Source organism: Emys orbicularis, chromosome 10 (assembly GCF_028017835.1).
Source record: "Emys orbicularis isolate rEmyOrb1 chromosome 10, rEmyOrb1.hap1, whole genome shotgun sequence".
Classification (NCBI taxonomy): Eukaryota; Metazoa; Chordata; order Testudines; family Emydidae; genus Emys; species Emys orbicularis.
This window is the reverse complement of record NC_088692.1, coordinates 33,874,502-33,888,080: the sequence shown is the minus strand read 5'-3', so window position 1 is coordinate 33,888,080 and position 13,579 is coordinate 33,874,502. Positions and strand designations below refer to the sequence as shown.

Genomic DNA, 13,579 nt, shown 5'->3' with positions numbered 1-13,579 from the left:
CTAAAAACCAAAAATCCTCTAGTGAGATGAAAATGCAGTGCACGTCTATAACAAGGAGTATATTAACTCTTTTTGTTATGCACCAACAGTGTTTTCAGTAGGTACAACACCCACAGTCCCTGCCCCAGAGAGCTTAGTCTAAAAGATATAGATAAAATCAGATGCACTAGGAGACCCAGAAAGAGCCTTTCACAGCTTCTCCCTTATTGAAGGTAGGGGTGGAGAGTGCATTTGAGTAATATTTGTGGGGCTACGTGGAGGAAATGGACCTTAAACTGGGATTTGAATGAGAGGCTTGGGACGTGGCATGGAACACTGGGATCGGGAGGCTGGTCCGTGCATTGGAAGCATGGAAGACCTAGAAGGAAGTGAATGTGGTGGTGAGGCTGGAATCATTGCTGGACTGAAGGGTGGGAGTGTTTTTTTTGTTTGTTTGTTTTTGTTTTTATTAAACTGCTCTATAGGAGATATTAGAGTGGATCAAAACTGACTTTAAAAATCAAATTTTTTGACTTAATTTAAATTCAGTTTTCATTTGAAAAGTAAACCCATTTACCATTGGCAACCAGTGTTAAGGCTTAGACTGTAGTCTATTTAATTTATTTGATTTTAATAAATACAAAAATAATATTCAAGCAGTACATGTTTGCTGTTGAGCTTTTAAAGAAAGTCAAGTTACAGAACTGGTGGAAGTCACTGGCTAAGCACCTGGAACCAGGTTTCTGCAGTGTGGTTGCAGCCATGTTGCTCCCAGGATATTAGAGACACAAGATGGATGAGGTAATAACTTTTATTGGACCAGTGTCTGTTGGTGAAAGAGACAAGCTATCAAGCTGACACAGAGCTCTGTTTACTTTCCTTAACAGAAGTTGGTCTAATAAAAGATACTGCCTCACCCACCTTGTCTCTCTAAATGAGCTCTTGATGGCAGTAGGCTATTCTACAGATGCAAAGAATATTTTCTTAATTTCAGTTTATCCAACTAATTCATTCATTTTCATAAAGCCTCTGACAAAGCCCCTCACCAAAGCTCTTTAGCAAAGTAAGCTGTCGTGGGATAAGAGGGAAGGTCCTCTCATGAAATGGTAACTGATTAAAAGATAAGAATCAAAGGGTAGGAATAAATGTTCAGTTTTCAGAATGGAGAGCGGTAAATAGTGGTGTCCACCAGGGGTCTGTACTGGGACCAGTCCTATTCAACATATTCATAAATGATGTGGAAAAAGTGAGGTGGCAAAATTTGCAGATGATACAAAACTACTCAAGATAGTTACGTCCCAGGCAGATTGTGAAGAGCTACAAAAGGATCTCTCAAAACTGGGTGACTGGGCAACAAAATGGCAGATGACATTCAATGTTGATAAATGCAAAGTAATGCACATTAGCAAACATAATCCCAACTCTACATATACAATGATGGGGTCTAAATTAGCTGTTACAACTCAAAAAAGAGATTTTTGGAGTCATTGTGGATAGTTCTCTGAAAACATCCACTCAATGTGCAGCGGCAATTAAAGCGAACAGAATGTTGGGAATCATTAAGACAGGGATAAAAAATAAAACAGAAAATATATTGCCTCTGTATAAATCAATGGTATGCCCACATCTTGAATACTGTGTGCAAATGTGGTCGCCCCATCTCAAAAAGATATATTGGAATTGGAAAAGGTACAGAAAAGGGCAACAAAAATGATTAGGACATTGGAGCAGCTAATATGAGGAAAGATTAATAAGTCTGGGACTTTTCAGCTTGGAAAAGGGATGACTATGGGGGGATATTCTAGAAGTCTATAAAATCATGACTGGTGTGAAGAAAGTAAATAAGGAAGTGTTATTTACTCCTTCTCCTAACATAAGAATTAGGGGTCACCAAATGAAATTAATAGGCAGCAGGTTTAAAACAAACAAAGGGAAGTCCCCCCCCATCCCATACAATGCACAGTCAACCTGTGGAACTCCTTGCCAGAGGATGTTGTGAAGGCCAAGACTATAACAGGGTTCAAAAAATAACTAGATAAATTAATGGAGGATAGGTCCATCAATGGCCAGGATGGGCAGGAATGGTGTCCCTAGCCTCTGTTTGCCAGAAGCTGGGAATGGGTGACAGGGGTTGGATCACTTGATTACCTGTTCTGTTCATTCCTTCTGAAGCATCTGGCATTGGCCACTGTCAGAAGACAGGAACTAGAGCTATTTGTCGTAGTAAATTATTAAAATCTGCCATTTCGAGGCACTAGTACCAGAAACAAAAAAGTCCTGTGTCATTGGGAAGGAGGAGTTCCTGTTTCCTACCTGTGATGGGTCACAAGCTGAGCGGTCTTTGAGTTGGCACTAGTTTAGTCCTGAACTAGTGCCCTGTCCTGCATCATAGGCTAACTGTGACAATTCCACAACTGGGAGTATGGAAAGCATTGAGGGCAGGTTGTTTTTTAACTGAAGCAGCTCAGAGGTTTGGAATGTTAATAGTCATGAGTGAGATTAGATTAATGGGCAGAGTGCAGTTGAGGCTGTCAAAGGTGCACTGCTAATACAGTGATCACAGGGAGATCACCACCCATGTTTTGAAGGCTGGGTTACTATTCTGAGATTACATTAGAAGCTCAGTTACGAACACCTCAGAGTTGCAAACAATCTCCATTCCTGAACAAAACATTGTGGTTCTTTCAAAAGTTTACAACTGAACATTGACAGCTTTGAGACTTTACTATGCAGAAGAAAAATGCTGCTTTTAACCATCTTAATTTAAATGAAACCAGCTCAAACAGTTTCCTTACCTGGTCAAATCTTTTTTTAGTGGTTTACATTTAACACAGTACTGTACTGTATTTGCTTTTCCTCCCTCCCCACCTCTGCTGCTGCCTGATTGCGTACTTCTGGTTCCAAACAAGGGGTGTGTTTGACCGGTCAGTTTGTAACTCTGGGGTTCTACTATACTCTAAAAATTCACAGTAGGGGAATTTGTGCCAAAAAGTCAGGTTTAATGACTCAGTATTTGGGTGTCTGAATGTGGTGAATGGACCATACCTGTTAGCCTCTCTAAAATGAATGAGACTCCTGCCAGTATTGCTGCCTGTCACACACTCAAGGCACAACCAGACTGTGCTGGAGATGTGGATTCACACTACCCTAGCTCAGTAGTATATTCAACATCTCTTATGAGCTGCTGTCACCTTTGTGCTTGACCTTATTCTCTTAGCATTGTCGGTAGGATTTCTATTGCATCTGGGGTAATCACTGATGATGATGACTTTGTGGGACAGTCCTGGGTTTGATGAGACTACCTGTTTCAGAGGCTAACATTCTGGGACTGGATGTTAAAAGCAACCCAAAATATCAACAGGACAAGTGTAATGTCATCACGCTGTGGTGATTGTTCAGCATGTTTTGTATGGTGGTGTTTGTACTTCCATGCTGACAGTCTGATGATGTGATGGCACAGTCCTATTCCCAGAGACAGCATTTTAAGAGACCATGCTAGTGGTGTCCAAAACCTCACTTATAGTGGGACCTTACAGCACAGGTTTATGTAGTATATTTCATGTAAACTGTCACCCTGAAGCTTAGGGGTGTGCACAAGAATAAAAATTTGGCTGATTTTTGGAGGGGCACTTCCTGTGTCCCCCATGGCCAGAGGAGCTGGCTCTCCTCCTCCCCACCCCCACATTTTGAGCCAGAGAATAATTCTGTCTTGAGTTGGATGTCAATTAGCACTAATTGACAAAAAGACACAGATGGCATCTTCCTGGAGCTTGCCATCAGCAAATAGGAATTCACAGTTTCTACCCAGTCTAATGCAGGACTGGCCTGAAGCACAGATAGCTGCCTTGGTCCAATGTATGGGCCTGGCCCTGGCCTTGTGTAGTTTAAAAGTTGCTCTTAAGACCTACAGAATCTTCCTGGGATCCTTTGGGCATGTTCCCCATCTCATGCCCTATGTGAATTTCTGTTCTTCACAGTCCCACTGACCTCTCAGAGATGCTTAAAGAGGGGACCAAAGAGTCTCATGATCGTGCAGAGAACACTCAGTTTGTCAAAGACTTCCTGAAAGGACGGATCAAGAAGGAGCTATTTAAGGTTTGCACTTTCTAGCTCTGTTTCCTTAACAGTATGTGAGATGAGATATTGAGCTGTGGAGTTGGAAGCTGTATCCCAAATTGGAGACACGACATGTTGTTACAATGAGGGAAAGGATGGCCCAGTGGTTAGGGCACTAACCGGAGACTTGGGTTCAATTCCCTGCTCTGTCAGAAACTTCCTGGGTGACCTTGGGCAATTTGCTTAGCCTCTCTCCCTCAATTCCCAGTCTCTAAAATGGGGATAATACTTCCCTGCATCAGACTGTGAAGCCCTTTGAAATCTACTGATGCCAAGGGCTACATAAGAGCCAGGTAATATTATTAAATCCCAATCAAAAAAATGTATCTTTATGTTCTGGGTGTGGATTTTTACTTGTCATGGGCAAACTAAATCAAACTAAACTGCTGGAAACCTGACTTGCCTAGTAGTGACACTGTGTGTAACATGTCAGGGAATCCAGCATGGTGTCTCACTCCCAGAGTTAGCAGTACCTTGTAGTGCTACAGAATTGGCATAGTTAGCAATTTGGGTTGGGAGTCAGCTTAATGTTGCTCAGCAGCACCACCTGCTGGCTGGTCTGGAAAACAATTAATGGAGAGCTAAAACAGTGGGTCCCAACAGACTAGGGTGACCAAACAGCAAGTGTGAAAAATCGGGGCGGGGGCGGGGGGGGGGGGGTTAATAGGAGCCTATATAAGAAAAAGACCCAAAAATTGGGACTGTCCCTATAAAATCAGGACATCTGGTCACACTACAACAGACCAGTGGGTTGCAAGAAGGTTCTAGATGGGTTGTAGGCCTGGTGCGGAGGGGAGGCCTCGGGAAGAGGTTGTAAAGTGAGCTCACCTCACATGCATCATCCAGCAGCAGCAGAAGGTCATGTCCCACAGGGCTGGGCCTGCCTCCCTGCTCTTGGTGTTTGTGACCTGGTGCACAGCATCGTAATTCCACTTGCTTGGCTCAGCCACCCCTCTATTGTCATGACTGCGTCTGGAAGCCCCTTAACGTCATGCCTCGGGTCTATAAATGCCAGTGCAGTTGAAATTGTCAGAAAGTATTGGGAATTATGTTAGCTATTTAAACTAAGGTGTTTTAATTGCCAGTCCTTTGTGGGCAGATCAGAGCATTCAGCATAGATGTATGAACATCATCTTTTGATCATAACGGTCTGCAAATCTAAATAGTGCCTTCCCTTAGAGGGGCTTAAAGCAGTAATGAATTAAGCTTCTCTACACCTTTTTGAAGTAGGATATGTTGTCCCCATTTTACAGATAGGTATTGAGGCATAGGGGTTCAGATACTTGTCTATGGTGATGCCTGGATGTGTCCCAAGCAAAGGGACGTCACCATTTCCTTTTAAGATTCCTTCACAGCCTAACAGATAATATGCTGGGAAAAGTGTGGTCTGTATGGAGTGTAGTTTATTGGGAGGAATGCATGGGTCTGTACATAACCTGTCTAAATACATCATTCTTTCTGGCAAGTGGTCTCTCACATATATTGTGCTTTTGTTCCTAGTTGGCTACTGTGGCACTTTACTACACATACTCTGCCCTGGAAGAGGAAATGGACTGCAACAAGGACCATCCTGCATTTGCCCCTTTGTACTTCCCTCTAGAACTTCATCGGAAAGAGGCATTGGCTAAAGACATGGAGTATTTCTACGGGGAAAACTGGAAAGAGAAGATTCAGTGTTCAGAGGCAACTAGGTGTTACGTAGACAGAATCCATCATGTTGGGCAGTATGAACCAGAACTGCTGGTAGCCCATGCCTACACACGGTACATGGGGGACCTGTCTGGGGGCCAGATACTCAAGAAGGTAGCCCAGAGGGCCTTGAAGCTGCCCAGTACTGGGGAAGGGATCCAGTTCTATGTGTTTGACAATATTTCCAATGCACAGCAGTTCAAGCAGTTCTACAGGGCCAGGATAAATGCCCTGGACTTGGACAAGAAAGCCAAGGAGAGGATTGTGGAGGAAGCCAATAAGGCATTTGAATTCAACATGCAGGTACCATGCATCCCCAAACTCTTGTAACTGCCTGTACTTAAGTAAGCTACATTGCTTTAATCTTCTGCCTGGTTTAGACGGAGTGTTAATGTTCCTGATAATGCAGGACTGATGGCGTTCGCTAAATCCAGGGGAAGGAGGAAAGAGTAGAGCTATAAGCCTTTTAAACAGGAAATGCAAACGGCATCTGATGTCTCTACTAAGGACACATAGAGCACACTACCATGCTAGGGCCCAAAACTTCGTTGGGGGCCCCAGGAGTTATTGTAATGCCAATAATTAATACATGCTTAAGTAGTCGGTAAGATAAGGGGAAGAAACCAGGCCTCCTCCCATGGGGAAAACCCCACAAACTTATCTGAACCTACTCCTAACCTTTGGAGTGCCAAGGAAGCACTTAATTAGCCAAATGCATCATACACTCAGGGGCTTCCACACTCTGGCCATCTAAAGGCTGACTTGATGATTTAGCAGGGTCCTGAAGGCTGCTCTGTTTTTATATAAAACAGAGCAGACTGCAGCTATTTTACCTCTTTAACCTGAAGGTATAACCCAGAGACTAAACATTCTAGTATGCAGTGTGTCATCAGGACCACACAACCTGTTTTGACTCCCTATCAATCAGATGGTAGAGTACAAGAGTTTTGATGTACAGGTTCTACCTGATTTGGCCTCTATGCACTTAAGTATTGTTGTATTAATTTAGATGGAATATAAGGGCCAAAGGAGTTAACATGACCCAGTCACTGTCCAACATTAAATAGTATTAAACAAGGTTTGGGGTTTGATATACAGAGACCTCCGCCTACTTAGTATCATGGCAAACAGCCCACTAAATATCCTTTTACTTAAGATTAAAGAAAAGAAGGGAAAATGGCTAAAACATTTGAAATGTAAAGTATTAATTAAGGCTTTCATTTTAACAGCATCCCTTGTTCCCTTTCCCTTTGACTGGAGAGAGTTCTTAGAGGGAAAAAAACCCTTGTTCGGCAGTCTCTTAGGCAGTAATAACTGTCCTGTTTGGCGGGGGGGAGAAGAGAAGAAGTTAGGCTGAAGCTGCTGCTGTTCAGCTGTCTCCAGTCCAGATGGTATTTGGGATTCAGCGGGAGCTGGTGGCAACATCCTCTAGGTTCCTCTCTGGCCTAGTCTGGACAGGACAGGACAGGACATCTCGGGACTGGGATGACAAAGGCTCAGGGTCCCAGGAGATAGTGGGTGTGGCACCATGATGGTGAAGCTTGCTCAAGTAGCCAACTTGCCCCCCTCCCCCCAAATCGTTCTTTAAAGACCCACAAAGGGCCTATCCCCTACTTGTTTTGTCCATCAACTGGGCCTAGTCTTTGACACATCTATTTTGTTTCACTGATTTTCTGAATCCATGCTTGTTTACCAGGCATGATCTTAACACAGTCTTGATTTACATCATTAGGTCTTTTCGTTTGGAGTAATTCAGTCTGCCCCCTCCCTTTCCCCTGCCTTTCATATCTTTTGTTGTCAACACTCACTTCCTCCAGTTGAACTCACAATTAGGGTAAATTTGTAGGCCCAATTATCCCAACAGCGCCCACCTACCCTGTTGAGCATGCTGGGTTGTACCTTCTACAAAGTTAAATGCAAACTATTTTGAGCCTCCTCTCCAAGCTTCACACCAAGCAGCAGGATGTTTTTGTAGTAGTCTTGCCCTATTTGATTGTGTTCTTCGATGTCATATTGAGACCTTGGCTAAGTCTGTGTGAATCCCTACCTGACGCTTTCCCCTGTTGGCTGGAGTGTGAGAGCACAGAGGAGCACCAGTTATGATTTCATTCATTCCCAGTTCAGTTCTACCAAAAGTAGTTCCCCCTTTTTAAAAAAACAAAACAAAAACCCTGGAATAAAACTATCCAAGTACTCTCTTGCCTTGTTCAAGCTTTGATGGCTGGGTTCAGAACATAGGGGACACAGGTCCCAGCAAATGGTGCTGTAGTTCTCCTTAACTTTTTTGTTTTAGACTAAAATTCCCTCACACTCCAAGTTGGGAGGGGTGCTCTGCCAGCAGAAAAATCAAGGGGAATGATGAAGCTCAGCACTCTGTTTGGGGGGAAGGGTGTGTGTGCAGGGCAGGGGGAAACAGAAAATGTGTTCAGAGGGAGTAAAGGGAGCAGAGCGAAGCTCGCAGGAATGTCTGCGGAGAGAATGGATTGGGAAAGGTGTTTTTCAGTCCAGAGTCTAAAGGGAAAGGAACGGCAAAGCCTGGTGGCCTCAACCCTTCTACAATACTCCAGGCTGTTTTGAGTTGCTAATACACTTCACTGACATCTCCCAGTTTTTCCTCTAGACACTTGGGAGAGGCCTGGGAACACTGCTGGTGAAAGCAGTATTCTCATCTGTGCAGAGTAGAATTCCACCTTGCCCTGCAGTGTCTTACCTGGGACTCTGGCTTGTTTGATTCCTGTAACAGTAGCTCCCAGAACATGCTTGGTGCTGTGCAGGCATTTCACCTTCAGCGAAACCCTGTAAGATGAACAGGAAAGATCTCTTGAATCTCTTACTTGCAAACAGGGCAGAGTTCCAGGCTGTAACGTTCCCATCACCCAGCCAGCTCTGGAGAAATCGGTTTTAAGCAGGGCTGTAAATGGAGCTGACCCCTCCAAACTGACATTTGCCCTCCTTGGGAGTACACAGGAGTGGAGATACCGTGGATTTCACGTGATGCACTAGAGAACAATCAGTGCTGTTTGTGACAGTCAGATGTTGGCACTTCTCCTGTGTTTGTTTTTCAGGGGCCTGTAGGCACAGATGGTCCCCAGTAGGCATTTCAAGTTTTTTGTTTTTTAGGACTGCCCTGTATGTAAACATAATGGGGGGAAGAAGAACCAAGGTCCCCACATAATGCTGTGAACTGACCGTGTGGGATGTGCCCTCTTGCTGGTGATCCCTGCTTGAGGTTTCAGAAGGCAGGGAAATAACCCTAGATACTTGTTATGACTCTCACGGGAGGGTGGAGGATGGGATTTCTTCACAACCTCTAGGATTTAAGCATCCACTCGTTTCAGTACAAGAGGGGCAGGACCCTGTCCCTCCAGTTTCACAGGGCTCACGGAAAGTTTGTGTTGCTACCTCTGTTGCTGGAGGGAGTGCTGTGTCATGTAAAGGCCACACAAACCACAAGATTCACCTGCAACCTAGATAACTTGCTGGCACCTGCAACAGCAAGAGGGGCCCATCCTATTTTACAGTGCTGTGTGAAGCTGTTCTGTTTAATGAGTAACATTGCTGGAGTAAGCTGCACAGTAGCATTTCAACAGAGAACTCGTTATTAGACAGCCTCAGAGTGCTTGGAGTTGCACACTTCATTTACTAAATATTGAACTAAAAATAAACCCTAGTACTCTGTTCAAGGGTTTTGTTCTAGTCTGAAAAGTTTACTGAAAATGGCACCCACTCGCCAAGTACATCAGAGGTGGAAGAGAGAATTTAATTGTATCATTAGCCTTGCAGAGTAGCCCTGCCCTGGGGGAGTGAGCTAGAGCAGTGGTTCTCGGCCTGTGGCCCCCTGGGAGGCTGTGAGCAGGTTTCAGGGGGACCACCAAGCAGGGCCAGCATTAGACTTGCTGGGGCCCAGGGCAGAAAACCGAAGCCCTACTGCACGGGGCTGAAGCCTGGGGCCCTGAGCCCCACCACCCAGGGCTGAAGCTGAAGACTGAGCCACTTAGCTTTGTGGGCCCCTTGTGGCTTGGGTCCTGGGCAGTTGTGCTACTTGCTACCCCCTAGCGCTGGTCTTGGCTTTTATATGCAGAAAAACAGTTGTGGCCCAGGTGAGCCATGGAATTTTTATAGCATGTTGAGAGGGCCTCCTCAAAAAAAGTTGAGAACCCCTGAGCTAGAGTATATTGGTTTGGTTCTCCAACAAAATTCATAATTCAGCTGATGTATTCAAGGCAGGAGCCCAGCTTTAATACTTGAGCCTCAGACTGAGTTTGCAGGGCTGGCAGCTAGGAAAAAACAGCAAAGACTTTCAAAAGTGACTGGGTTGGTGTGTTGTTGTTGTTGTTGTTTTTTTTTTTTTCTTTTTTTCTTTGGGGTGTCCAACTTTTGAGAAGATGGGTGATCAGCATATTCTGAAGACCCAGGCCCCTTTAAAATGTCAGGTTGGGCACCCAAATTACTAGTCCCTTCTGAAAACCTTGCTCAGCAGCTCTTGTTAGCTGAGCGAATTTGATCTGGAAACTGAGAATAATAAATGTGAGATGACACTTCAGATTCAAACTGCACTTAAGTGAAATTTACAAGAATGGCTGTGAAGTGCTGTTTGCTCTTGGTGACTCTCACTGAATCTTCACTTTCCCTGGCAGGTATTTGATGAACTGGACAAAATTGGTGCATTGTTAACGGAAGAAGCCCAGGATGGAGGGCTCCCAGTGCATGATGGAAAAGGAGACCTGCGCAAGTGCCCATACTATGCCACAAAACTAGGTAGTTTTTCTTTTATTACAAGTACATTAATCTGCATCTCTGGGGTAATACAGCTAACAGTGCTTTCTGCCCTTCCCTGCAGGCAAGGGGGACCCTGGCTGCCCCTATCACATTGGCATGGCTATGCTGAAGCAGCCCACTGTGCAGTTTGTCCTTGCAGCTTGCATTGCCTTGGCTGCAGGCATTGCAACCTGGTACATGATGTGATGGATGGACACTAGATGGAGTTCTCATGGTGACTCAAGAAGATGAACACACCCTTTTGGGACTGCTCCTCTGGTGGTGGTGGTGGAGTTTTTAAATGCAAGATTTAAGTAAACAAACCAGAATCTGCAGTGAATGCCTAGGACTATTTGCATACAAATAACCCAAATACTGCATGGTACCACACCTAGTAATCTATATAATTACCCAGCAGGGTTCTGAGCTAGTAACTTAATGCAGGAATTGTAGTCTAGCTCCACAACTGCCACGTGGAGCCAAAATCTATAGTGACCTGGTACGGGTCTTAAATCAGGGAATGGCTTTAGCCAGCTATTGTCAAATGATCAGCTCTTCATATCCCTGACCAGGCTGGGGTTTTCTCCCCAGCTGCCTGATGGAGTTTTCTTTGCCCCTTCCAACATAGTATTGCGCCTCACATGCTGATCAAGCACTTAGCTTGTGACACTGGGACAGAGCATTCAGAGCTAGCTCAAATCAGGAATTGCACTTTGTCCTGGTGAAGGTGGTGGGGAATTCAAACTGCTCTGAAACCACTCTTATCTCTGATGCTGTGGCACAGCGTCAGTTGCCCCAAAGGCAGAATAACTTGCTGCTCATGTTGCAAGGGCCATAGGCTCAAAACCAGTTTTATAAATTAGGGCCCTTTTGCCCTGGCATGTAGCAATTGCTGAGCAAATAGTTTCCCATGGGCTGGGGGAGCAAGTCCTTGTATATATTAAAGTTAATGGTTTACTTTTTCATGTAACTTATATTGTGATAGAGCCTTTGACCCAATAAAGTTTATACTCTGAAGTCTTCATAAGGGAGTCTTTCTTCATGCAGAGAGAAGTCCAGCCCCTGAGAACTTCATTGCAACTGGCCTTTACAGTCAGTTCTTCTCTGCAAGGATGGATGCAAGGTCACACAGGCAGCATGAATTCACAGCACGGAATTCATTTAGGAGGCTCAGTTTGGGACTGGTAACCACTATGTGCAGTGTTGTGAAACCTTGACTTTCCACTCACTCCTTTCAACTGGCTTGCCAACTGTCATGTTCTTCTGGGCACTCTAACCAGACTAGCTTTGATTTTTGCCTCCAAAACTATTCTATGTCTGATGGTATTAGAGTGACTGCAAGAGCTGGAATTGCTTACTTACATCATAGCTGTATGTAAAACTCTGACATTCTTTCCTGCCTGAGAACCTCAAAGGAAGTAGTTTGCCTTCTGCTCCTTGTGCCCAACAGACACCTGCTTGTTCAAAAGTGCGGGCTGCTTTTATCACAAAGGAACAGATCTTCCCCCTAAATTGCAGTGTAGATGTTATTGGAGGAGCCCTGTCCAAGGGCTGGGTACGGTTTTGGAGGGATCGTCCAGCACATGAATTGTAACTGGTTTACTAAAGAAACCAAGCTTCCTCATGCTGCACAGAATGCAGATGAATATAGATTTCTCCCTCCCCCCCCCCCCCCCCCCCCCGTAGCTTTAATAGGTAATTTTCTGTCTTTGTTCAGCTGAGATTGCTTGATGTATTATCCTCCAAAACCATGGGGCATAGCAGGATCAGGTCTCCTAAACCTTCACAGCAGGGAGTGGTGCTATCAAATGCACCATAGTAACGGTTATGCCATTGTATCTTTACACCAAGCCCACCGTGGGCAACCTGAATGCCTTTCGAGGAGTGGTGTCCAAATGCAGCCAGGTCAGTGCTGTAAGGCAGAGGCCTTTCCTTGTAACCAGACTGATTCAGGATGAGCTCTCCCCACCCCTGCTGAGGAGAGGGAGTGGTGGGGGGAACACAGAGAGCCTATGGCTAGGGGAGAAGTACTCTCCCCTGCTGACAAAGCTCTGTTCATCAGTAGCCGCACAAGTGTGTGGGGTGGGGGCACAGGGGCTGAGAGATGCTATGCTATGGGCAAAGCAACTACCCATTGCGGAGTGGATTAGACCCAGAGCCTCAGTGAAATTGTGGGTTTCTTCTGCACAGGCTAACAAATCTTGCTGTCTATGGCAGGGGTCGGCTACCTATGGCACACTGCCCGGGTCCTGGCCACTCTGCATTTTAATTTAATTTTAAATGAAACGTCTTAAACATTTTAAAAACCTTATTTACTTTACATACAACAATAGTTTAGTTCTATATTGTAGACTTATAGAAAGAGACTGTCTAAAAACGTTAACATGTATGACTGGCACACAAACCTTAAATTAGAGTGAATAAATGAAGACTCGGCACAGCACTTCTGAAAGGTTGCCGACCCTTGGTCTATGGGGACAAAGTGGCTGTGGTGCGGACAAGGTGGGTTAATGCTTACTACTTTTGCTGTAAGCTGCTGGCCTGCATTTCAGAATCCAGCCAGCAGGGGTGGCTGCACAGCCCAGTCCAGTCTGTGGAAACTACCTCTTCCTTATAAGGGCTGCACTCTCATTTGTGCTGGTGGCTGGATTCCATGAGGGGAGCTGGCTTTTACACTTCAGGCTCCTCAGCCCCTTTAAAACAAGGCAGAGCTGTGGTGGTACCTCTGCAGGAGGGCAACAATGTTACAGTACCCGGTTTACAATGGCTCCATGGAGCTGGGTCCATGCTCAGAAGGGGCCCCAGCCTGCTCTGTTTGCATTGTGCCCCAAGACCCCACTAGCTCCCCCTGCCCACCACTTGCTGCTCTTGGCCTGGCTGCCAGCTGGCCCCACCCCCTGCTCCTCTCAGCCCCCTGGCTGGACCCCAGTGCACCTCTGGCTCTGGGCAGTCTCTGCTTCCCACCACCTGTAGGGCCCCAGCCCCCACCTGTCTCCCCAGAGCTGAGCTGCCTGGGACTGGTGCAGAAGCCTGGCCA

General features: G+C 45.4%; 1 protein-coding gene across 1 annotated transcript in view; it reads left to right on the top strand.

Annotated features, from left to right (window-relative positions):
* The window catches only part of HMOX2 (heme oxygenase 2), a 36,046-nt gene extending 24,491 nt beyond the window's left edge, over nt 1-11,555 (top strand). The window contains exons 3-6 of the mRNA XM_065411826.1: nt 3,957-4,074; nt 5,596-6,087; nt 10,422-10,542; nt 10,625-11,555. Of these exons, the coding sequence (XP_065267898.1) occupies nt 3,957-4,074; nt 5,596-6,087; nt 10,422-10,542; nt 10,625-10,749 (856 nt within the window). The 3' untranslated portion in view covers nt 10,750-11,555. The remainder of the gene's footprint in view (nt 1-3,956; nt 4,075-5,595; nt 6,088-10,421; nt 10,543-10,624) is intronic.
* The last annotated feature ends 2,024 nt before the right edge of the window (nt 11,556-13,579 follow it).